General features: G+C 39.7%; 1 protein-coding gene across 1 annotated transcript in view; it reads left to right on the top strand.

Moving 5' to 3' along the window:
- Positions 1–26449, top strand: part of npy2rl (neuropeptide Y receptor Y2, like) — a 105271-nt gene that overhangs the window by 36747 nt on the left and 42075 nt on the right. The window contains exons 2-3 of the mRNA XM_038307261.1: positions 21936–22177; positions 22314–22446. Of these exons, the coding sequence (XP_038163189.1) occupies positions 21989–22177; positions 22314–22446 (322 nt within the window). The 5' untranslated portion in view covers positions 21936–21988. The remainder of the gene's footprint in view (positions 1–21935; positions 22178–22313; positions 22447–26449) is intronic.

Genomic DNA, 26449 nt, shown 5'->3' with positions numbered 1-26449 from the left:
GATCTGCAGATATCCAAATTTGGGTATTGGAATCAGATCAGCAATGAAAAAATGTGAAGTGGTGCATCCTCTGTTTTAAGCATAGATCTTGTTGGGTTTTCCCAGCCTCTTAGCTAGTCCAGTTGATTTTGGAGTCAGTGCAGGCAAATGTCTTCGATAACAGGGACTAGCTAAACTTAGTTGGAGCTTACTGAGCAGCTCCATATTTTAGTTCCATTATGGCAGCTCTCCCACATTCACAATGTTAAAGGAAAAGTCAGGTCATATTCAGAATTCAAACTACTGGAAGTACTTTAAATATGAAATTATTACATACTGTTCAATAAACGATAAATGTTTTAATTAAGAGTAATTTTATTTGAATGCGCTTTACTGGAGACAATCATGTTTGTCAAAGAACACTACTGCCACCTACTGGTTTGTGACGTCACTGTGCGGTATCGGCTGTTGATCAAGTCCCAGTGCTGTATCTGGTGTTTGTCACAACGCGCTATTATCCAAGTCATCAGGAAAACATTTTTTTTTCAAATGTTGGCTACATATTACGTGTTTTTCCTTGGCCAGAAGTTTGATGAAAATCCTCCCTCTTCAAGTTGGCAATCCAACTACGAATCTGTGGATCAGAAATCAGAAAGGTGAAATAACCTGATGTATTCCAACATCCAGCTGCCATGCACGTGGGCATTGTCAGTTTCACTATAGCTCTGGTGAATTTAAATGGTGAAGTCCTCTGGAAATATTCATTAATTGTTGTTGATTGCAGATGTGTCTAGTAGTTCCCATTGATTTTGCTTGTAAAGTGGGGAGAATGGCGCTAGGCTTACCGCACCGTGACGTCACTGCTGGAAGATGTCAGCAGTGAGGTGTTACTATATTAGGGCAAAAATGGCCGCTTCCAGACACAGTGATCGGGACGAAAATTATTGTTTTTATTTTTTTTTACTGATTAACTCTCAATTAATTAAATCACTGTGAGTGTATTAGTTTTAGGTATAAATAATGATCCATTGATTATTCCTTGCTGACTGGACTTTTCCTTTAAAGTGTATATTACTATATATTTAGTCGCATCTGGTGAGTTTTACTTGCTCAAAACAGTGCAAAATATTGATTGGTGTTTGTGTTTTGATTTTCTTTACTAGCTTGCTTATTTGTTTCCATTTTATTTAACCTTTACTCTATAGAAATACATGAATACCAGTTCTTGGTTGTTTTACATCAGTTTTCACCACAATTATTGGCAATTATGTTATAATGAAATATTTGCTACTTTAGTCTTTGGTTTCCACATCTATAAGAGGTTGATGGTTTTCCTTTGATAATTCCTGGTTCTGTTTAAGCAAATTACATGATAAACTTATCTTTTTATTTTGGTGAGGCATTGTTTTTAAATAAAATCCATGGAAATGCAATCTGCAAAACTCGAAACGCTTGAGGCTTTAGATTACTTTGGTAAAGAATAAGTACAACTGAGCTAAGGTTATAAATATAGAAACTTTATACCAAGTCATGTGAAAATCAGTCGGTATCCTGCAGGGTCATATAGCTGTTTAGTGAGTCAGTATAAATGAAATACCCAGGTTTCAATTAATGAGGGTTTAATATCCTTTTTAATTGGCTTATTACCAGTGTCTCTCTCTTTAACTCAGTGATAATTATGGTTTTGCCTCTCTGTTAGTGGTAATTTGTTTAGCTGAGAAAGTTTGTTAGTGTTTTTTGGCTCCACTTTTCCCACATAATCAGTGCAGCTCAGGGAAAGAATCAGTTCTTACTAAGAGGGCATTTCCTTTGCTATGGACTGTAGGGTTTTTAACCCACCTTTGAATTTTATGTCTTTGTGTGTTTCTGTTTTCTTTTCCTCTAAAAGGGTTTTAGTGAAAATGTCTGCCGGTGGAATTGGCCACCAGCAGAAATAAAAAGAGCTGTTCTAATTTCTTAGAGTATTGAGGGAAGCAGACGCAGGACTCCATTCATCACCTCCTTTAGCGTGGGACGCACTGGTTCATCATTTATGGAAGACCGTTTTGTCTCATATTTCTTTTCACCAGCAACATTCAATCTGGTGGTCTTACTGCCTCACCACTCGGGAATCTTTTAGTTTAATCAATATGTGTGTGTTAGCCCTGAGTGTAAAATCTCTTAGCTTTAGTGTTTACCATTCTGAATTCTTGTTTATAACAAGAAGAATTGATTATTTAGACTGTGTGAGGCTTGTTTCATCTGTAGATTCATGTCTTCTTTAGTATCTTTTTTTTCCTAGCTTCCTGGTGTCTCATATGTTAGGGGAAAATAATGTTCCTAGAAAGCTGGGACAGAAGTTACATACAGAAGCATAATTTTATTTTGACATTTTATGTGTTTTTCTTTTATTGAGCTGTCCTTTGTTTAGGGTGGAAAACCCATTTAGCTCTTCTTACTTTTAGCTGTTAGATGTCGCAGGGGTTTCTTATAAGCTCAATCTGATATAAATCATGCCACTGCAAATCATGTGATCAAGGTGTTCTCTGCTGGGGCGGTACTAAGATTTGAAAATGGTTTTAGTTAGTGTTAGGGATTGCCTTCGAGGCAATGAGTCAATGCAATCAACTGGTTTTCATTGGATAGAAAACTTTGAATCAATTTGACTGCATGAGTCAAGTGCCTTGAGATGACATGTGTTATGAATTGACGCTATAGAAACAAACTGAATGCTCAAATACATTAATTCCTGGTTGATTCTATGATGAGGAACTGGTCATATGCTGATTTAACAAAGCATTACGAAACCATAACACCTCCACCTCCATAGTTCACTAGTTTTTGCCTAACACTCACCATGTTCAGATTTGAATAAATGTTTTAGACCCATCTGCATAAAGAATATCATTCTAGAAGTCCTTGTCTTTCCATGTTAGGAATTCCCAACTCCAGTCCCTGTGAACTAATATACTGCAATGAGATGATGTCAGGAGCTTAGAATGATTATGAAAGACATATTTTTTTTTTTCTGTGATTCTCCATTGATTGAGAGACAGAGCAAGATGCACCTTGCCTTATGTGCAATGCAGCTAGGCATGGTTAATGTTCCAGTTTTTAACACCTAGTTAAGAGGTGCTGACAAAGGTATTACAGTGAGACAGCGGGCTGATGGAGAAGATTTGACATGTTTAACCAATAGGGTTTTGGAATTAATTTCCACCTTAAAGAGACATTTAGTACATTTTTGAGCGTCTATGAGCAAAAAGCCTGAAATACCGCCTTGTAAATGGGGTGCTGGATATAGACATCGTGCTACATACACATTTTCTGATCCAACCTTGTCATAATTCAATTGCAAAAAAAACCCTTTAGCCCATAGAGGGCACCACTAAGATGCAGATAAGCTAAACACTGCAGAATTTACAAAGTTAGCATGAAAATTTCTAAATTTGTGCTGCAAAATAAAGATGGCACCTTTAAGGCCTGTTTTATTCAACCTATTTGCAGGAAAATAAATATTTGAGGTTTGGTTGCTCTTTAAAATGAAACCCAAGTGCTTCTCCTCAATCCAACCTAAGCTGTTGCCAGTTGGAGTAAAGCCTATCATTTGAGCCACTTTGTTGTTCAATGCATATTCCAGAACATTGCATCTGAAGAACCAGCCATAGCGTCTTTGTTAGCTTTAAATTGGCTACATCGTCCATGTAGGCTTGATCCAGTGAAGCTTGAAATGGAAAAATAACTTCCACAGCAAAATCAGATAAGATTTCACCATCTGCTGAATGTCAGCAAAGTAAAACTAATGAAATCAGCTTTAAATTTCTCCTCACCAACAGTTTGCTTTGTGAGAATTAGGTAAAAGTGGGTTTTGGTTTCAGGAGATAAAGTAAATTGTGAGTCAAAGTCAACAAGTGTACGAAGTGTGGGGGGAGGATTAGAAAGAGAAAAACCATTAAGAGGATTTGTTCTGTTGATGCTGGAGCCGGCTAGAGAAAACTTTAAGGTGAAAAGAGAAGGTGCAGCCGCTAAACCAAGCACATATTAGTTAATATGAAAGACACTTATCCAGTGGAAACATTAACAGCAGCGTTTCTTGTTTGAGGGATTACATTTTCAGCCTTTAGCTCCAGTGCTGACTTTCAAAAAGAGGCTTAAAACTCACCACGCTTTTGTTCAGAAAATGAATTCCTCTGAAGTTAGAAACTGTTTCTTCTTTTTTGTCCAGACTTCGCAACCTTTCTACAGTAGGTTCTCCTTCTGAATGGGTAAAATGTCATTTCCTGTTATCACTTTGGACTCAGGAGCTTAGAATGACTATGAATTATTTTAAGCAGAGGGATTTGTGGTGTCACTCCACTTTTTTTTTATATCTCATCATCTTTAGCCAACAGTTGATGTAGAAACTCGGTCCAAGGGGCAACAAATCCTTATTTATTCTGAAACTCTGTTTTTGAAATAAGATCTCTAATGAAGAAAACTTCATACTGTGTTCAAAACAACACAGTATGAAGTGTATCTAATATAATGCCGCTTTTCCACTGGTTTTTCAAAACTGGGTTTAACCGCATATATTTGGCTTTTAGCTGTTTTCCCATTTGACCTTAAAGCAGAGTCTAACTCCTTGCTGGCTACTCTCCCCTACCAGTTAGTAAGTAATGGAAAGCAACATGGAGCCGGAGCGTAGTCAACATTCTTTATTATTTGGCTCTTTTATCTGTCCGAATCGCTCTCACCGGAGCAGCGCCATATTTATCGAATGGAAACAGAGATGTTTCGGCTTGTTAGATCAGAAGCGACTACCATGGTGTGTTGACGTCCGTACGTTGCCTTCAATAGTCTTATGTAATTTAACGGGTCAACTGGTGATTTTAAAGCAGGTTGCTTGCCGAGTCATTTAACCTGGGTAGACACGGGTCAAGAAGATGTTCCCCGTGCCTCTGAAAGCTGATTGTGGGAAAGGGGTATAACAGATGTATGTGTTTTTTTTTTTTTTTGAATCTTATCAATCTTTTTTGAAACTTTGTTCTAGTCATGGCAGTAATTTTAAGCGATTCGTTTTTCTTCAGAAATACAAATTCTAAAGACAAACTTTCTGACAAGCTGTTAGATTCCGACTTCGCATCGAGGAAATAATCCTCTCATTTGGACCTTACTTGGTCAAGATACGCCTGATTTACAATTAGTGGTTCCGTTCTTGAGTGTTTCCATTCTCAAACTGGCCCGTACAACGTACCTTGATCCCACAGTCTTTGGACCAACCTCTGAGATAATTCTATAGAAGAACGGTTCGGTTTTTCTGGGGAAGGTCTACTGACCTAACATAGCAATCCATTATTGGTTGACAACAAACACCATATTATGAAAATGTGTCACTTGGCTATGGATTTGGTTTAACACTTGCATTTCCAGTGGGTGGCTTGCAGTTTCAACACTGGCTTGGATGGTCCAGATCATTCAAAGACAATGTACCACTTGGGCAAAAAAGGGCAATGAAGACCAGTGGCAAGGTGTTTAACATTCAGATTTTTCTAGAACCGGCTCTAGTGGGTATAAGTTTGCTCATTTCAAAATGTCTGTTTTAATTGTCAGGCTGTTGCCTGAGCTTCTAACGGTCATAAAAGTGAGTGAAGGTCACCAGAAATAGCGAATGCCTTGTAGACATGTTCAGTGGGATCTGCCACATGTCATGGAGCTTTATAGGGGTCACTTTGTGGATTTGTATGAGGATTTTACTATGTACTGTACTGGACCTCAATTTAAAAAGTGACCTTCAAGGCCGCCTTTGTGAGTTGCAGCTAGAAGTTTTAGGGTTTAAATCACAGCTAGGATCTTTCTGTTTTGGAGTAGGAAAAAGGTATCCAACCCCCTGAAAGAAATAAAGGGAGACCTTTTTACCAGGCAATGTCTTCCACCCTAACAATATGATTTTTTTTTGTTGCTTTTTCTTATATTTGAAATTAATTTGGGTTAACATGCACTGTAATGTGTGTATTAAATTTACAGACTCAATACCTATAAAAAATCAGCTTGTTATGACCACCAAGTAGACGCACATAATGTTTGTTCAAAAGAGCAATGTTTGTCTGAAAAGTAAACTAAATGAAACATCTTGTCCTCAAGACTTTAAGCTAAGAAGCATTTGGCTAAGCTAGCATCACAGCTATCTATCGGAAGCAGGCAACAAGAAAGCCTTGTACTCTCAATCTCTGGAACATTTTTGGTTAGAAATAAAAAAATTTGTCATAAACGAGACAGAAAGACCTAGTATTCAAGGGAACTCAGACAATGGGAAGTTTCAGAACATTTAATGACAGAAAAAATTAAACAGAACAGAACAGGTGGACTGCTGAGGATAAGCGGACCACCACGGATGCACGAGGGGAGCGGGGCACTGCCCAATCACTGAGACTCTGGGGGGAGAAAAACAGGTAAGTGACCACGTTCATCTGATAGGGGATGATTATCAGAGTGAGTTTCCATACCTTATTAGTTCAGTCCATGCTCTCTGAGGAAGGCAGGATTCAACCGATGAACTGCCAAACGAGAGGCGGCTCGGAGCAATCCAAAGTGTTGCCAATGCAGCAACTCCTGTGAGCAGGCAGGAGACCGATCCCGGTCAGGGAAACAGTTCAGAACTGGACAGTTCCGAGTTCCAGGAGTCTGTAGCCTGACCGGGGGTTCCGATCGGAAAAGTAACAGACAGACCCAGGGTTCCAGTAATCCTGTTCGGGCAGGTTCAGAGTTTTATAAGTCAGAAACACCTGCTCAGACAAGACGCGCTCAGATGGAAACAGGCAGGCTCAGTGATAGAGAAGAACATAGACAAGACATGGTACCACGATTAATGCCGAAATTTAAACTGGTCTCCTCCTAGGAGCCAGGCTTACGGGACTAAAACTGGCCTCCCTCACGTTCCGAGCCAAAACCCTAAGGGCTCAAGAGAAGAGCTAGGACATGATCAAGAGAAAGGAAACAAAGAGTAAACCCTATAAATCCACAGGCCTCCGGGGATGGGAACATGAAACAGGGACTTGACTAAGACTAATGAAACAAACCTGAATAGCTGACAGGAAAACATAACACGAATAAACTAAGAATACACAAATAAGTAACAAAATACAAACAAATAATGATCTGGCCCCAATAGCTGGGCTATACTGTGTGTGTATATATATATATATATATATATATATATATATATATATATATATATATATATATATATATATATATATATAGCAGGGGGAGCAGGTGAATAAGGTCAATGATAATTAGAGAGTGGGGAGGCAACGACAGGTGAATGAAGTGAGTAATTAGATCAGCTACTGGGGCTTTGATCATAACAAATATGTTGCTATTTCCAATCCTCATTCAACCCCTGTTCGTTGCGTCTTCCCTGAGATACATACTTCTTGGTACAGTATGCTTACCTTCATTTAAAATTGATTTAAGCTGAGGTGATTAGCAAAAATCTCTACTTAAGCATTTTTTTTAAAGAAGTGGTTCTTATTATTTGGCCTGACCACTAAAGAAGACTGTAAATCTAAAAGGCATATTGTGCCTCATTTAGTCCACCTAACATACATTGGACACATACTGCTGGATTTTTGCTGTCGGCAGGGAAACAGGCTTATCTTTAGATAATCATAGACAAATTTGCCACCTCAGATTGCTGTTATTTGCTGGGATGCAGGTACATCAAGGTGTGGAATCAGCAATCCTTTAAAAAATTTGGCTGTTGATAGAGATCTGTAACTTGTTCTGGCTCTAGTTTTCTTTCAGGAACAATCACTGATATGCCCTAAAAGCAATTTAGACTGGATAACTCTGAATAGACCAGATTTAAAAAGATTGCTGTGCATCATCACCAACTGAGTTCTTAAAGAAGAAAAAAAACAGTGGGAGCTTTTGGATTTGTTCACTGTGTTCTACATCTTTTTGGTTGCTTTCCAATTATTAATAAAAGCAAGGTTTTAGACCCAGTCTAAATTTATTGGACATTAATGGGTCAAAAGAATAAAGACTATGACTTCACAAAGAAATGAAACCCTCATTAGCGTTCGGCTTTGGTGCTGCGGCTGCCTCCCTCCAAGGCATTACAATGAAATCAGTCTAGGCACAAATCAGATCTAGACGGACAGGGGACCCTTTCAGACACCGATCCAAGGGTTTTGTGAAAGAGCCTGCAGTAAAAATGTCTTTAGCAGCTGTAAAACAAGCTCAGATGATGTTCCTCTTCGGCTCAGGTATCAGCTGAACACAGAGGGTTTGTAAGAACATCAAAAAGAAGTGAAACACGGGCTCAAACAGCAGTCTGTGTGAAACTCCTTCTCTTTGTCGATGCAAATTTAATGTCCTAGGAGGAGAAGAAGAAAAGAGGAGAGAAAAACCTTCAGTGGAGGCAGTGAAGGGCGCAGCCAAACTGCCACCAAACCGGCTGTGTTCAGGTCAAACTGGGACTGCTGTGGGGTTTCTGTCTGTAATGGTGGTAATGGAAGCGTGGTGTCTCAAAAAGCTGCTGATGTAGTTTATTTTTAGGTGAGAGTGGGGTGAAGGTCTCTGGCTTTTAAAAGCAAACAAGCGGTTTGAACATGGAGAGAGAAAAGCAGAAGGTCCGACAGCTGTTTGATGTCTGCTCTCTAAAGCAAAATGTTTCTGCTAATTTTAGATATTCTTCTCCCGCCAGAGGGTTTAGACCTCAATGCCTAAACTACATTATTACACCTGGCCTATTATGGTAAAGCTCATTGCATGCTTTATTCATCCTTGTGTTGATTTATGCATTCAGTAGCGGCATAATCCACTTAGAGGAGAGTGAATTTACATTGTAGGGATAGGATGAACGACCATGAGAAAACAAGCCTTGCATACAGATGAATAAACAGCAGTTCTAGATAAACCTAAGTTAATTGTTTCCCTACCGCCCTGGTCGTTGTAAGGGTTCAACAGCTGTGATCTTTTTAGGAAAGCTTCTGGCAATCAAAAAGCAAACCAGATCCGTTATTATCAAGATGTAGTGTGGGCCTTTCAACGTTTTTTCATGCGCAATTTGTAAAGTTTGACTGTGTATTTTACAGATTGGATTATGACCTAATTGGATTATTTGGGGATTTTGGATTTATTTGCATGCTTGCTTTGCCAAGAGAGCAGCTTTTAACTTTACACGTAAAAAAAGGGAGCTCTATAGGTCAGAGCGATAATTCAACTATCCGTACAGTGACATTTGCACAGAATCCAGATAAATAAAACCTGTTCAGAGCTTCAAACGTCACTTGAGATTTTGTAAACAACAATTAGCATAGTTTTGATATATACTGTACATAGTGTGCGATAATTACCAATTTTCAGGTCCTGCATCATGTAATATTAATTTTTTTTAAAACTCTTCTTCACTCCCCGGCAGGCGGTCTACCCAGCCCTTTTTCCTCCAAGGCCGATCCTCTGCCAGTGAATTACACTTTTCTGGACCAAGATGTCTTTTCAAGATGTATTTCCAGGGATCTGCTGTAACTACTCCTCAGGTTTGGGGGTCACTACCCCGAGTGCCCTAATTACCACGGGCATCACTGATGCCTTGACCTTCCATGTTTTCTCCAGCTCTTCTCTGAGTCTCTGGTATTTCTCTAGTTTTTCGTCTCCTTTTTCCTGATGTTGCAGTCACTTGGTATTGCTATGTCAACCACAATGGCTTCCTCTGCTTTTTGTCCACCATCACAATGTCCCGTTGGTTTGCCTTTACCATTCGGTCCGTCTGTATCTGGAAGTCCCACAGGATCTTGGCTCAGTCATTCTCTACCGTCTTTGGAGGTGTTTCCCACTTTGGGGTTTCCAGCCCATACTCTGCACAGATGTTCCTGTACACTATTCCTGCCACTTGGTTATGGCAAACCATGTAAGCTTACCCTGCTTGCATCTTACGCCCTGCAGTTATGTGCTTGATTGTCCCAGGGGCCTTTTGCACAGGCTGCACCTGGGGTCTTGTCTGGTGTAAGATCTGGGCCTCTATTGGTGTGGTGCTCAGTGCCTGCACCTGTGCAGCCATGATGAGTGCCTTAATAAATAAATAAATAAATAAATATTCTAATCCTTTATCAAATTTATGCACAGAGAAGTATTGCAATTGATGCATGCATCTCTGAGTAAGCTCCAGGAAGCTCCAGGAAGCACCTATCTTCACCAAGCTGTGCCAGCACTGTGACAAATGCCCACTTTCTCCCATTTCTCCCATTTTCTCCCAAAGACCAAGTGGCTCTTTTATCAGCTAATAAGCAAAGGGTAGACACTTTTTTAACTAATGTCTATGTGCCTGATCTTACACATTTTAACAGATGTGGATACATATTTGCAAAACACCCACTTCTTTCATTCGCAAAGAAATTAGTACCTGTGCAATTTAGCTCTTATTGGAAATGTTTGAAGAACAGGGCCTAAGTCATGACAATCTATTTCATAGCTTTGAGATGGCTTGACAAAGAGTATATACGATATTTAAATTAATAGGAAAACCCCAAAAATGTGCAGAAAGAGTGGAGACATTTCTTTGAAAAGGATGATGACACAGTGGAGCTGGTGGCAGCACTGCTGCCTTGCAGCAGGAACTTCCTCTGAACAATCTCCAGTTTCTGCATGTGGTTTGCATGTTATCCCTTTACATGTGCTGGTTGTCTCATGACTGTCTCCTATAGCCTGAAAACCTGACTTAAAGGTTAATTGGTCTCTCCAAAATGCCCTCAGGTATGAGTGTGCAGCTCTCTGTCCTGTATGTCTCTGGGTTGCCCTGTGATGGACTGGCGACCTTTCCGGGGTGGACCCCGCCTCTCTCATAGTGTCTGCTAGAGATAGCCCTCCCCACCGTCTGCAACCCTGGAAGGACAAACTTGTATTGACAATGAAAGGCTGGAGTGTGACATTTGAGGAAACTGAGAAAAGAAAAGCACAAAGTAAAAAAAAAAGAGAAGAAAAATGTATACTGCAAGTCTCATTCTGTTGTAGAAATTCAATTCAGTTTCATAAAGCAAAACTCCCAAAACTTGATCTTTAATGTATTCGCTGTCAAAAATATCTGTGGTTCATCATTCGGGTAGATGGATATTAGTAGCCATAGCAGAAAGTCCAAGAGCACCTGCTGAACATCAAGGACCAAATGGGCTATAGCAGAGGTCTTCAACGTTTTCCAGGCCGAGGACCCCTAAACTGATGGTGAGATGGAGCGGGGACCCCCTAATTATATATATTGCATGAAATAGTGTTCTATTAAACTGGTCCTATAGTCTCCCTATTACTTTAATAATCCCTGGGATTATTAAAGTATTTCTGATTCTGATTCCTGGGTGATGGGACAGGTGTCCAGCTTGAAAGAGCTCCTGTGTGTCGCTGAATGTGTGCATTGATGACTGAAAGACATTTATCTGTTTACTACAGTCTGTTGAATTCATGTTAATGTGGATTTAAAGAAATTTATGTTAGTGGAAAAAATTGCAGGGGGGAATATAAAAAAAAGTCTAATCTACCTAAAAGTTTGCGACCCCCTTGAAGTACTTCTGTGGACCATCTAGGGGTCACGGACCCCCTGTTGAAGACCTCTGTGCTATAACAACAGAAAACCCCACTAAGTGTCACTAATATTAGCTAAATACAACAATCTAAGGCTACAAATAACAGAGTTTACACAACACTAGAAAAAACTAGATTGTGGAAAAACAGCCCTGGTCTGATAAGTCTTTTATCTACAGCATACAGGGCCTAACTGACACCTGCTTATGTTTACCTATTTATAGAAAGGGCCAAAACACAGTCATATGGTGTTCCATCCACATGGCTTTGAAATGGGGCTTTAAAATTTCTACATGTTTCAAAATATTTTCTTCACAAGTACTTTTTGTTTTATGGCTATGTAAACAATAAAAATGGCATTTAAAATTCTACCTGGCATGTCTGACTCTGTGGGAGTAATGCAACAGCTGGTATACATTTTTACCCACACCCCTTAAAGGCCAGCACCATTGGAAACTAGTGGCTCAGACCTTTCCAAGGAGGGGTTGGAGGTAATTTTGCGACCATTTCAGTTGATGTAACCAGAATGCGATACATGAGCTTGCTCTGTTATTCTTATTTTCTATTCAGTTTGGTGATATTATTGGTAAATTTCAATAAAACAATGGCTAAATCATAGGAGCAAAGACGTTGTCCTATGCATAACGTCTCAAATAGTGTAAATCAGCATATTTGTCTAACCACTTTCCGTTTTAGAAGTGGGAAAATGAATTTTTGCAAATTGGCATTGTGCCAAAATCGCATTTCCACCTAGCACACTGCCCACTAAAACCTTTGTGTAGCAAACATACTTGAACTTATTCAGTCCAAATTTGCTTGACTTATAGTCAAGATGTGGACCTATTAAGTCTGAGGGTTCATCTAAAGTTTTAAATGGGATTTCATGGTGTTTTGCAGTGTTTAATTTGGAAAAGATCTGGCAAGACTAAATATTTTTCTTTTTTTCTTTGTTGTAATCACCTATAAATCAGACATGGTGATATTTCAAATAGTGGTTCCACCTGGTAAATATTCGTCAATGCTTTTCTGTCACACAAATATAAACAATTGTATTTCCAATTTATTGTTTTGGAGCTGTTGTCGTGATTTTCTTAAGGGATCTGGCCCACATGGAGTAAAACACTCCAGGGTAAAAAGAGAGAGCAGAGACCAGGATAAAAGTTTAACAGGTTTATTGAGTAGATGAACTGGGTTGGATTCAGGTAACTCAGCGTACTGGTGAACCAGAACTGGAAGTGGGAAGGGAAGTATCAGAGGTTAGTTCAGGGTCCGTGGGAACTTTGAACGATGACTTTGGTGAAACCGAGAAAACGGCACTCACGTTAGTGAAGAAAACATTCTTCCCAGAATCCAGTCTTGTGTGGGTTAACCAGAGGGAGGATCTCGTTGGAGAGCAGACGGGTTTTAATTTGGAAGGTTCCTGAGGCACCATGGAGCGGACTGTCACTTGGAATCCAGGAGGTCTTGAACGGAACTTGGGGAGATTAATCCCCTGCTCAGTATGAGACTCAAACAATCCTTTCAGGGGAAGAAGGCCAAAAACGTCCAGCTTGCGGGATGGTTTCCTGCCGAAAGGCAAAGACAAAAACACAGTAAGAACTCTAAGAAACAAAGACTCAGACTCAGCTAATCTCTGCTTGGCTAGAGTACCCAAAACTGGCAAACACTCTGGCGTCGAGATAGTGACAGTCCACCGCTTAATTAGTCCTCAGTGATGAACCAACCAGCCGCAGGTGTGCGAGAGGACCAACGAGAAGAGGGCACCACCTGGTGGTGGAAGAAGACAAAGACACAAAACACACAACCCAAACAAACTGGATTCCTAACAGCGGAATTTGCTCCTAAGACTGTCAGGTCTTAAGGGGTTGAACTTCCCCGCATGATAGTGGTGGTGTAATAATATGGAGATATTTGAGCTTACACACTTTAGTCCTAACTGAGCATAGTATTATACTCCACATCCTAAGGTTTATTCGGCACCTAATTTGAATGAAGTGGAAGAGGGTATTTACATCATGGAGGTGCAACCTGGTAAATTTCACAGCTCTATGATACTGTAATGTTAGAATGGATTACAAAGCCTATGAGAAATGCTTCTTATGTTCGTTCTATGCTGCAATGTATTAGTTCTATTATGAGCTGTTTTGGTAAGTGTACATCCCAGTTTTTTTGAGAAACTGAAAGTTGGCCTATCTTGAAAATATATATATTTGGATATTAAATTAACTGATTAACTGTATTGAATTAGGAACTATTTGTTTCAAACTTCTTTTTGATTTTAAAACTGGAGCAAAGATCCTAGAAAGGCTTTCGGAGACGTGAAGAAAAGCACAGCTTTGGGTGTTTTTTTTCTCCTCCATTTCAAACACAGATCTGGCTGTAGAACTAAGACCTTTTATGAGGTGAACTTCTAAAAGTCTCTTTGCTCTCTCTGCTTTTTGTGGCAATTTAGGCGCCACCACTGATCCCGTCAGCCAAGCGCGAGCTGAACGCCCTCGGACAACTTGCTCAGTGAATCAGCTCACTGGAGTGTGCGCCGATGTGTGTCTTTGGGAGGGTTTAATCCCACGTGGGTTCGGCCGAGAGTAGAGTTGCATCAATTCCATCATTGGTGTGTTTGCTGCTGTGTGTGTGTGTGTGTGTGTGTGTGTGTGTTTGTTTACCTGTGTGTCAGGAGAGGCTTTCTCACTGGCCTACATTGCAGAGCGGTAAGACAGAGAGGTCACATCTGTACGTGCAGACCATTGTTAATAGCTATCCCACAGCTGGTGTGACGTCCCTCCACCTGTGAACTGCAGATTAACTTTTGATCTCTGCTACATGGTTGATAGGCACAGTTAAGAATTCAGGGATAAAAATTTGTTTTTTATATCTGCATTATCTTTGCGTCCAACCATACAATAATATCCAATCTCTTGCTCTCATTTTAGCTTTCTGGATATTCAAATAGAACATATAATTACATGAAAATATATTTCTAGCCTATTGTTTTTGGTACATATCATAATAAGGGAGAAAATTGTATGTGTCCAAATGTTCACAAAGTTCCATTAAAGCCCAAAATGGTTTACACCTGTTTGGATATTTATACTGGAATTTTCACTTAACCAAAAAGGTTATTGCTGATAATTGGGGTATGAAATAGGGCTGCACAGTGAAGTAGTGGGTAGCACTGCTGCCCTGCAGCGAGAAGGTTCCGGGTCGCCAGGGGTGTTTCTGCATGGAGTTTGCATGTTTTCCTTGAGCATGCATGGGTTTTCTCCGGGTATTCCGGCTTCCTCCCACAATCCAAAAACATGACTGTTAGATTATTTGGCTTATCTAAATTCTCCTTACCTGTGCGTGAATGGTTGTTTGCACTGTTTGTCTCTGTGTTGCCCTGCGATGGACTGGCGACCTGTCTGGGGTGTACCCCGCCCCTCGCCTGTAGGCACCAGCACCCGTTGTGACCCCGCTTGGGATAAGCATGATGGAAAATGGATGGAATGGGGTATGAAATATTTTAAAACATACTACTAAAATTGTCTATCAGGGTAGTTAGGGCAATAAGAAAGGATACTACAAATATAGTTTATATTCTTTTCAACTTTCTATAGAAGTTGGGAGAAGTGTTGGCCTAGTGGTTAGAGTAGTCAGTTGGGTTCTAAGAAAGGTTGTAAGTGATCGCCACACCCTGCACTCTGGGCAAAACTCTGAGCAAAACCCTTAACCTTACACTGCTCCCTGGGTGCCAAACAGAAGCAGCCGACTGCTCCCCCAAGGGGATGGTTCAAACACAGTGTGAATTTCCCCATTTTGGGAAAATAAATGGATTTACATAGAAAATCAATCTTTTCTATAATTGCGCACCAGAGTTTTTGTGTCTGCTGGTATTAAAAAAAAAAAAAATCTGCAGGGGTTATTAAACATTTCTTGGTTTGCCTTTCCATCCCCACCCTAACGTCCTCATATCCATCTTTTTAGCAGTTGAATAAATAGCTGAAAACAATGCTGCCATTAAATAGAGAACAATCTCCTTTGAATAAAAAAACTCTGACGATTAAAGTATATATTTTTTTAAGATTAGCTATTTATCTTACCTTATTTTGATACTGTAAATAAGCCTTTAAACTGGTCATTTATTTAGTTAATTTCTACCATGCTTCCCACCCTCTCCCCCCACCCAATTACAATCATTCCCCTGTTGTGAGTGTACCCTCCATTTGGGAACCACTTCTCTACTGTTTCTTCGGTAACGGGGTCCAAGTCTTTGATGTTGAAATATACCATCACCATAATCTTTACCTCCCTCCATAAGGTCGTACTCAAGATGAGAAGGTAGAAGGGCCCCTCCAAAATGTTAGTAATCTTCCAGGCGTATGGGCTTTTCGTCTTTTTGATATTTGACAGAATCACTTTTAAAACGTTTCTGTATAGGCCAGATTGTTTTGAATATCCCTCAAAAGGCTCGTCACAATGCCTGCTTGATGTTCTGTTTATTCTTTTTGAAGTGTTGCGTCATGTAGGCCACCTCACTCACACGCACCTTTCCAGTTTCAGCTATGTTCAACACAACCAAAATCGGGAAACTCCATAGCAATGTCTTTGCAATAGTGAAGCTTCTTTGCACCCAATTTGGTGGTATGCTAAGGACACTTGACCATTCCCAGATTGATGGGCATCATCATTTGCTACTGGAGGGTCATTGCTGATCGGCTGTTATATCGACATTGTAATCTCTGTATGCAGAGAAACAACTTGCTCTTATAATGGTGCTCTCATTAGAAGCTACTTGGCTGCTGTTTTGACTCATAAATGTTGTACCTGGCATTGTTCACATCAGGTGTAATGCTGAAAAAGCTGCTTGTGTCATTACTTTACTCTATGATTTATTGGAAGTTTAAATGCTGAATTCTAATTAGTAACATTCTCTGAGTTTGCTGAGGGAACTGTCCAAACCTTTGTGGTATCTTTTCACTCTGCCCACAGTTGCTTAGTCAGTAAAAGCGTATTTAACAGCCTGTTTGTATTTTCTTTGTGGATATTAACAGCCTGAGGGTGGCGGGGCCGCAGGGAGCTGCCCAGTATGGCCACCATCTGCTGCTGCTCTGCCTCATCGGTCTCAGTGATCCCCTGAGATGCCTCGGAGAACCATTAAAGTGGAGAGTTTAAAGCATGTCGCCAGCATTTAGAGTTACTTAAAGAAGACATCTAAATGTAACTGTAGAGAACATTGTGATAAACCGGAGAGGCGCCTTTTGAAAGAAAAAGGCTTCTGTCATAGTTTTTCGACCATAACATCCAGGCTGTCTAAAACCTCCCAGAACTTGTCGAAGAATCTGTCATATTATGAAGGATATAATTGGAAGTGTTATAAAACCAAAACTGCACATCAACAAAAATACCATAAAAACACTTGAGCAAACATGATGGTGGGGGCATCATTTTGTGGAATTGCCCTTCTCTAGAGTTTTTCTGAAAAGGTCCACAAACTGGACTTTTTTTTCTTGCCCAAACCTGCAGGTTTTTCTTTTAGAAAACTGCCGGATTTTATTTTTGACAGAATTGAGTCCAATCAAACTTTATTAAAAGATTGACCATCCTTAGATAAATTGAGAGACTGCCAAACCAAAACATATATAAGGTAAACTTTCATCATTAGATCAGGCTGAGAACTTTCTGTAGACCAAAAAAGACCAAAAGATGTGTCACAAGTTTCCCTTCTCAACTTTCCCACGAATCTCTACCTCAACTTGGGCTGCACCTTTTGCTACAACCTTATCAAGAGAATTGGCACTCTGCCATTTTGTTTTTCTCTGCCATGGTGCTCTTTCTGGGCAGGGATGGACTAAGCTGTGAGTGGCGGCTACTTACATGGACTTTGATGTATGTCTGGCCTGCACAATGTTTAAGCTTCAGACTAGAGACCAACAAACATAGGTAGATGTTGGCATTACATCATATTTTGTATTCAAATATACCTTTAGTTCTTATTGGTCCTACAAAGTGATTTTTAGCCAAATTGGTGCCAAAATTTTGGGTTTAATGTTCCGGTCTTCAGCTTTTCAGAAATTCACCACTGCCCCTCCAGCTTCAAGAAACACTCCCAAAATAACTTTAATCTCTATCTTTTTGACTGACTACTTGTTACAGTAGTTTTCCATTTCAGTATAAAGAAAACCATAATTTTTGCTGTTTCTGACCTTCCTATATTATAGTAAAATCTTATTTTTCATTTGCTAAAACTCTGTCCAGTTTTATAATGCCTTTTTTTGGAGCCAAGCTACCTGAGGCTGTGAATTTCAACCACGGCCATGACTTTAGCATCTGTTGTTTTGGCTTTCACAGTTGTGGCAATGACAGCCATCTGTCACTTCTCACCCCCCGTGAGTCAAGCCCATTGGGTCTTAGGTTGGATGGTGTTTCAAGGCCTGAGAAATCCCTCCTTTTTCTTTCAAATATAACTATGGCCATTATGATTAGATACTTGATTGAATAGAACTTAGGGAGCATTCACACTACTGGTAAGGACCAGGAATCTCTCCAGGCAACGATTAAAGTGAGAAAACTCGCACCTTTAGTTGGAGAACAAACCTTCACTTATGGTGTTTCTGCTACTTTGAGCTCAAACTTAGTTTTGTGCCTGCACCCCTTCACCACTCAAGGTAACCAGACATTTTCATACTCTACTCTCATCCTCTTTTTTTCCCCCAAAGTATCCTGTTTGCCAATGACTGCGAATTACTGTCCTGCTATTGGATTTTTGTTCACAAGTGGACCGTCATGACTGTAGCCACAAGGTTTTACTTGGTAATTATGTGCTAACTTCATTAGAAGTGGCTTTGGGGGAAAAAAATCATATTAGATGGGCATGGAGATGGAAAGGGAAGGGGGACAAGAATAAGGGGAAAGAGAAAGTGAGAGGGAGAACAAAGGAAAAAAGAACTATAATAATACGCAGAATAAATATGTGCAATAGTAGTAGTGGGGCCATGCCTTCGGCATGTGACCCCCCTAAAAAGAAAATACAGAATAACTCTGGGAAGGCTGCTTCCACATTTAGAAGAAACAAAATCTGACAAAACAGCCACGACTAAAGGAAGAGTATCTTATGGACATGCAGTAAGTACATGTATAAAAGCCTATAAAAAAAAAAAAAAAAAAAACTTTTATACGGGTATTCAGACCTCTAAATAGCTGAAGCTGTAGCTTAGTATTAAGCTCTTATTCTACTCCAGTGCAATTCCCTCACATCACATCCTGCTTTTATACCTTAGGGACGCATTCACATTGCAATCGAACCACCCCAGGATATACCGTGCTGAATAAACCCAGGTATAACCCTCGGGGGTACAGTTCTAGGCATTATTTATTTATTTATTTCTCCTGCCATTAGACTACTGAATGTTGTGTAAAATAAGTTATTTTATTTATATATAAAAAAAAAAATTCATGTTAGAACTGTAAATATACAGTCATATGTTTATATCAATATTTTTTTTATGTATTTATTACTGTTTTCAAGGCTGCACTTTAAAAAGAATGAAATTGTCTAGAGCTGTTTTAAACAAAATTTATTTTTGTATACACTCGTGTGTACAAAGTCATTATTTCAGGTTCAATCAAACTTGATTCACTCCGGAAAAAAAATATTTTTGCAGGATTAAGAGAATTCCAAGTGTTTGTTTCGGGGTAGTATTCAGTTTCATCAGACCCCAAGACTTTATAACTTACAACTGTTGGATTTGTGGCTCTTTGTCTCTGGGTGGCCCTTCAGGACCTCTTTCTCATGGATAGTGTCTCTCTGACCATTTCCAGTCTCCATCTTCACCAGATTATTATCTTTTTGTGGTCCCCTCATCTTTGGGACACAGAGCCTCTAACACAGAGTCTCTAACCTGATCATTACGATGGCTGGACATTCCCTTGATCTTTATATTGTATCACAGATAAAGTGTATGGAGACTGTACCTCGGGATTAATTGGACTACAAATCCTAATTGACCAGAAACAGAAAAGATTAAATCGGATTTAATGTTCAACAGGGATTAAAAGCTTATTTGTCTTTAAACAGTTTATGAAATATCTGGTGTCAACTGTATAGAATATAAAACAACAGCTATTTTTCTCTTTATTCTAGTCTTTAACTTTGTTTACACACCACACATAAAATAAAAAGGGTTACTGTTATAGGGAAATCTAAAACTCCAGTTTAGTGAGCATTCAGTTCAGCTCTGAAGTATATTAAAAGTAATAAATATGAGCAATAATATGTTGTGTAGAGAAGAGATAAACACAAATTCAAAATGTTGAGCTGGTTCTTATTGTACCTTTGCTGCCATAAGCCCCTTTTCTTTCTTTTTTAATATTTTCTACACTCATGTGAAAGAAAATGAAAATCAGGTCATGTCCACCTGTTTTGTTCTTAATCTGTTGACCTGAAAAAAAGGACGGATTCTGACCAGAATCAGATTATAGCCCACACTACATGATCAAATAATCTGGTGTAAGTAAGTGCAGATAAGGTTTGACTCCATGTTCTCTTCGGCTTGTATTCAATCTCATTTAAGCTTGCTGATTTTTCTAAGAAATAAAATGTACTACTTCACTGACAGATAAACAACCTGCACAATCTGACCAGATTAGTGGTAAATAATCCAGAATGATCTGACTAATTTTCTAAAAACAGTTACACTGTTTCTGTACCATACGAACTGTAGGATGTATGTATTTTCTGATGTGTTTACACCTGTACTTTCAGATGTACTGGACCAGAACCAACAGAGTTGTCACTAGTTTACAAATGTGGGAAAAACTATAAGAGTATACTGCTAAAAAAAAAAGAAAAAGTATTCTGCTAATTTTGAAAATGCAAAGTTTTGCAATTGCTGTGTTTCTGTTAAATAGCAGCATTAATATTGAATGTGAGTGTGTTTATTTATGTGATAATTCAGATGTAAGCAGATGAGGTGTATCCATATTTCAACCAAAGCTCTAGTCGGCGCCATAATCGTCCAACTAGCTCAAGTCTTCTTCATGTTTTCACAAGGCAGTAAAGTCTAGTTGTGGATCGCATGACTCATGTGATGCTAAAAAATGTTTCAATTGGACTTTTGGCAAAATATAAGTATTTTTTCTTCTTCTATTTTTCCTCTTCTGTTCTATTTACATTGCAGTGTCCATATAAACTGTAAAACTCCCTGCATAATTATAAAAAAGCAATTTATATGCATGAAACAAGTGGAGTATTATGGCGATAGCCCTACTGCTACACTTGTGAAAGTAAAATCTGTTGGGCTCTTTTTGGCATAAAGACAATTATTCTTATTGCCACATTGCCAGACAGGATACTGTTAAAAAAAAAAAAAAAAAAAAGCTTTACTAAATTCCTAAACAGGTTTTACTTGACAATCATCTTAAGGCTGTAGTTATCCCTGTTTCTGATACTACCTCACCTATCAAACTATTTCCTTCCTCCCAAGAGTCTATTCTTTCATATTTGTTGTGCTTTCACATAATTTTTAATTTCTTGATAAAGTCTTTTTTTTCTATCTGTAAGTAGTAACCATGAGAATTAATTATAAATATATACGCTTCTTTGCATGTTTGAGTTATATTTTCTTTTAAAAGAAAATATAAGAACTTTTTAAAGTTTATTATAGTTATTTTAAGTTGCACTTGTACACCTGTTTTTATGTTTTCTGTACATACCAAAAACCAAAATGGAACTGGACTTCTCTTAGACCTGTTTTACCATCTAAACACCTTTGTTTATATTAATGAAATTATTAGTTTTTAAAATCAATAATCTACTGAGAATTTTGAGTTTTCTCAACATCTATTTTTTTCTTCTTTAGTTGCTAATAAAGGTGTGAAATGTGGTCATATGAGGATATTCTTTAACCTTAAACAAAAGCCCATTTTTGAGTTAGCATGTATAAAGGCATTAAGGTACATTGGCTGCCTGTGTGATCCTACGTTTGTGTCGGGAAATGTAAGTTCATATTTATATAGATCAGAGTTTATTTGCTAGTGCTAGTACTGCCATGTAACCTTTTTTTGAGGACATTCATGGCGGCTTTTATCTGCTCTCAGAGGTGTAAAGTGGTTAATTGATTTGAGCGTTTTAAGTCAGAAAGATGCTTTCAGTCCTTCTGTCACCGGAATGAGCTGCCAGTGATTATGATTAGGTCCTTGATCCACTACAAACTAGAATACATGTCGTCTACCTCCGTTTGTGATTTGCCTCGTCAGAAACAATAAGCAAAAGGAGCCATAGACTTTTTCAATGACATGAAAATAAACAAATACAGCAGAACTGAACCAATTTATCTAAGTACCTCTTGAAAACGTCCATTTTATACATAATTATCCCTCATAAGAGCCGCTGCTGTAAATCCAACATTTGACTTGTTATTAACGTTTCTTTCTTCTTTGTTCACCAGGAGGTGCGAGCTGGAATGAAATGGAGCTGCTGGTCGGACACGTATGACCGGACATGGAGGCCTTCGGTGAAGTCAACACCACACAGGAGGAGCTCCGCTTCCTGACCCCGCCTGACGTTGACCCCAACAACCTCGGCTACCATGATTACCCGCCAAATGTCGGCATCCCTCCCCCGGTCCTGCCCACAGGATTTGAGGGAGTGAATTTTCCAGAGGACCCCATCCGATTGCTGAGTGTTCAGGTACAGATCACATTCCTATTTCCAGTATTCCTAGAATAGCCTCCGTCTCTAACTGAATGAAATAAAAGGTTAATAGTACAAAAGTTCACATCAGCATAAATATTTCTGACAGCTGCTTACTTTTGCCTGTTTGAAGGTGGTGTTGATCTTGGCCTACAGCACTATCATCGTGCTGGGGGTTCTGGGTAACTCTTTGGTCATCTATGTCATCTATCGCTTCAAGACACTGCGAACCGTCACCAACTTCTTCATTGCTAATTTGGCCATTGGTATGTTTAAACACACGCAAACAGCTCAGCTCTAAATTTGGTGCTTGTCAGTCCCCATTGCCTTGAGATTCTACTGAATGTATTATATCACAGTTAGGACTCCAACATTGCAAAGATTGATCTGCTTTGAGTTATGTTGGAAAATTACAGGTAAGTTAATAACTTACCTGTGATGAACAGAAGTGAATGTGGATCACACATCAAAAACCAGAGGAATCTTCATGAGTCTATATAGCAGTAGAACCAAAGTTCTACTATAAAAAAATACCCTAATGTGAACATGTGGAATAAATAACAAGTGACATGAGTTCCATGTGTGCCATTTCTGTATTTAACACACACATAAGGCGCACCGGACTATAGGGCGCGTTTTTTATATACAGGTACATGTCCTCTCAGGTGGATTTTCCCACTTAAAAACATTAAAACTACTTTATTCCCACTGATCACAGCAAATAAAGCTGCAAGGTGTATTTATTACAAAGTATTATTCAAACCTGGGAGCTGGCCATGAGAGACACATCGCTGATGACACAGGGCTGTGATTACTCCTCTGATACAGTTTATTGACGCATAAATTAACTTAAAACCTGCCAACAGAATATATTCACTTTTATTATCCTGCTGCCTGCGGTTTAGATTATTTCGATGAAAAACACCTGCCAGCGAGGAGGCGAGGAGGCGACCCGGCCAGAGGCTGCTGTTGAAGGGATTCCTGCTGTCGGCGCACCGCTGGTATGTGGGGGTCTGAGCGGCTCCGACAGAAATGGAATAGGCAGGATAATAATCTGGATGAACTGACTGCAATGATTAAGTTTTCAGGTGGACTTTCTCACTTAAAAAGATTTAGATTATTTAGATGAAAAAACACCTGCCAGCTGCCGAGGTGAACCCGGATGCGCCGCGGCCCAGAGGCTGCTGTTGAATTAAGTTTTCAGGTAGACTGAGTATGTTTGTGCTTTATTCATCTATTTATTACAAAGTATTAATCAAACCCCTCAAAGTCCTCATCCTCTGTTTCTGAATTAAACAGCTGCGCTAAATCAGACATGCCAGTTTTCCCTTCTTCTTCGCTGTCAGAGTCACTTTCCGTGCCGTGCGGCTCCTTGGAAATGATGCCGGCTTTTGCGAAAGCTCGAACAACTGTCCCAGCAGAAACGTTAGCCCAAGCATCTACAATCCATCCGCAAACGGTGGCGTAACTTGCCCGGCGCTGCCTTCCACTTTAAGTGAAACTCTGATCTCCGTCTGTCATCCATCGCTCCCACGCCGCTCGCAGCCTTACTTTGAACGGCCGGTTCACACCGATGTTGAGCGGTTGAAGTTCCTTTCTCAGACCTCCCGGAATAACAGCAAGCACAGCGTTCATTTCTTTGACCTTTTTTTTCACATCGGCTGTGAGATGGGCACCCATGGAGTCACAGATTAACAGCGATGGTGATGCGTGGTAAAAACCACCTGGTCTCCTCACATACACCTCCCTCAGCCACGCTTTCATCATCTCCTCATCCATCCAGCCTTTTTCATTTGCTTTAATAACGACTCCAGCTGGAAAAGTCTCTTTAGGCAAAGTCTTTCTTTTAAAAATCACCATAGGCGGCAGTTTCTGTCCATTTGCGTGGCAGCCAAGCACAGCAGTAAACGACGCCTTTTCATACCCCGTTCTGTGTATCGCTACAGTGCTGGTCCCCTTCTTCTCCACCGTGTGATTCACCGGGATGTCGAAAGTGAGCGGCACCTCGTCCATGTTGGTGATGTGGCTTGGCTGGATGACTTTGTCAGCGATGTGTTTGCTGCAGAAGGAGTGGAAGCTCGCCAGCTTTTCATCATAATCCGCCGGACGTCGCTGAGCTACTGTAGTCCTGGTCCGGATGGAAAAATTGCACCGTTTCATAAAACGGAAGCACCACGATGGACCTCCTTGAAAATTTTCAATTTTCATTTCTTCCGCCAGCTTTACTGCTTTTAGTCGAACATTGACCGTTGAAACGCTGGCCCCACTCATTCTTTGCTCCACGATCCACCGCTCGAGTCTTTCCTCCAACTCGGGCCACCTCGCCTTATGTCCGCGGAAACTCAGCTGCGTCTTCTTCACCAGTCGGAGTTCGTTTTCCAGCTTCCTCCACTTGCGAACCATCGATTCATTTATATTGAATTATCTCGCAGCTGCTTGATTTCCATGTTCCTCTGCGTAGCTGATAGCCTGCAGTTTAAACTGGGCTTCATAGGCGTGTCTCTTTGCCATTTCCAGGGTTGTTAAGACAACAATGTTCTGCATAAAGCACATACCTGTTCTTTTATACACAAGCCACGCCCACACTTCCCCCTTTAACGTTCTCACATACTCATGGTGGTCTCAACAACGTCCGCAGATAGGGCGCACCGCACCATAGGGCGCACCGCACCATAGGGCACACCCCACATTTTGAGGGGAAAAAAAGACGTTTAGGTGCGCCTTATAGTCGTGAAAATACAGTAATAAATAATTAACTAGAGAAAATGCCCTTTACTTTGTCCTTTCAGTCTTTTAACTACTATTACTTTGTTAATTACTAATTCATGTTGATATAATATAACTACACAGCAGTAAAATTCAAGTAAGTTAAGAAAAATGTTTATACAGTCCCAGCAATCCAGTCTGAGAACAGACTGGATCATTTCCAAACAAAAGAATCAGTTTTAAATCTTGAGAAAAAAACATGCATAAAATCAGTATTATAAAATGCTGCAATATAAAACTGCAGATATATATTAAAATATAAACAGTTATATATATATACATTTATTTACATGTTTATATATATATACACATTAGTTTGTGTTTATCATATTAATATTGAATAGAAAAATACAGCACATACCAGAAGTTTGGACACGCCTTCTCATTCAAGGAGTTTTCTTTATTTTCATGAATAGGAAAATTGTAGATTCACACTGAAGCCATGAAAACTATAATTTAACACATGTGGCATTATATACTTGACAAAAAAGTGTGAAACAGCTGAAAATATTCTTTGATTACTGCTTCACACACTCTTGGCATTGTCTTGATTAGCTTCAAGAGGTATTCACCTGAAATGGTTTTCACTTTACAGGTGTCCCCTGTCAGGTTTAATAAGTGGGATTTCTTGCCTTATAAATGTGTTTGAGACCATCAGCTGTGATTCAAAATGAATGGAAATGGAAAGCAGTTGGTTTGACACTTACTAGCAGTGTTGGGCACGTTACTTTGAAAAAGTAATTAGTTATAGTTACTAGTTACTTCTCCCAAAAAGTAACTGAGTTACTAACTGAGTTACTCCACAATAAAAGTAACTAGTTACTAGTAAAAGTAACTATTGCGTTACTTTTGCGTTTCTCGCCCCCGTAAACCTCACCACCCGGCCCCCACCTTCTCGCCTGTGTTTCCAAAGCCAGCTGAATAGAGCGGACGACAAAGACAAGAACCTGCAGACAGTTTAGCATTTATTGCAACTCAACGTAAATGACATCAGGGGGAACGCGATGTGAAGTTTTATAACAGGACATTCAGGTCCGGTGAGTATATGAAATTAATAACTGGGGATGTCTAATTCTGAAATCCTGTGTGTTTGGGTTGTTATAGATACTGCAACATCTATCATCTATCTATCTATCTATCTATCTAGATGTATACTCTGTGTGTGACATAAAATATGGATCTCCATCCCTGCCACAAAGGCCATCAAATAATGTTTAAAATAAAAAATACAGTAGGTTGAGAAGGCAGAGTATCCATCCATCCATCCATCCATCCATCCATCCATCCATCCATCCATCCATCCATCCATCCATCCATCCATCCATCCATCCATCCATCCAGATTTCTCCCTTTCTCCATACAGGCTATCATTTCTGGCTGTTGTCAGGTTCATTTGATCGTTCACGCTCTCTATAGTTCTCCTGTGGCGCGAGCACAGAGCGACTGTTGCGCGCCTTTAGCGAGCATGCGCGTTTCCTGTCGCTTGCGCGGTGACTCTTGCCG

Source organism: Cyprinodon tularosa, unplaced genomic scaffold (assembly GCF_016077235.1).
Source record: "Cyprinodon tularosa strain WSP-4 unplaced genomic scaffold, ASM1607723v1 ctg606, whole genome shotgun sequence".
In the NCBI taxonomy this organism is placed as follows: Eukaryota; Metazoa; Chordata; class Actinopteri; order Cyprinodontiformes; family Cyprinodontidae; genus Cyprinodon; species Cyprinodon tularosa.
This window is presented reverse-complemented; position numbering and strand designations above follow the sequence as displayed.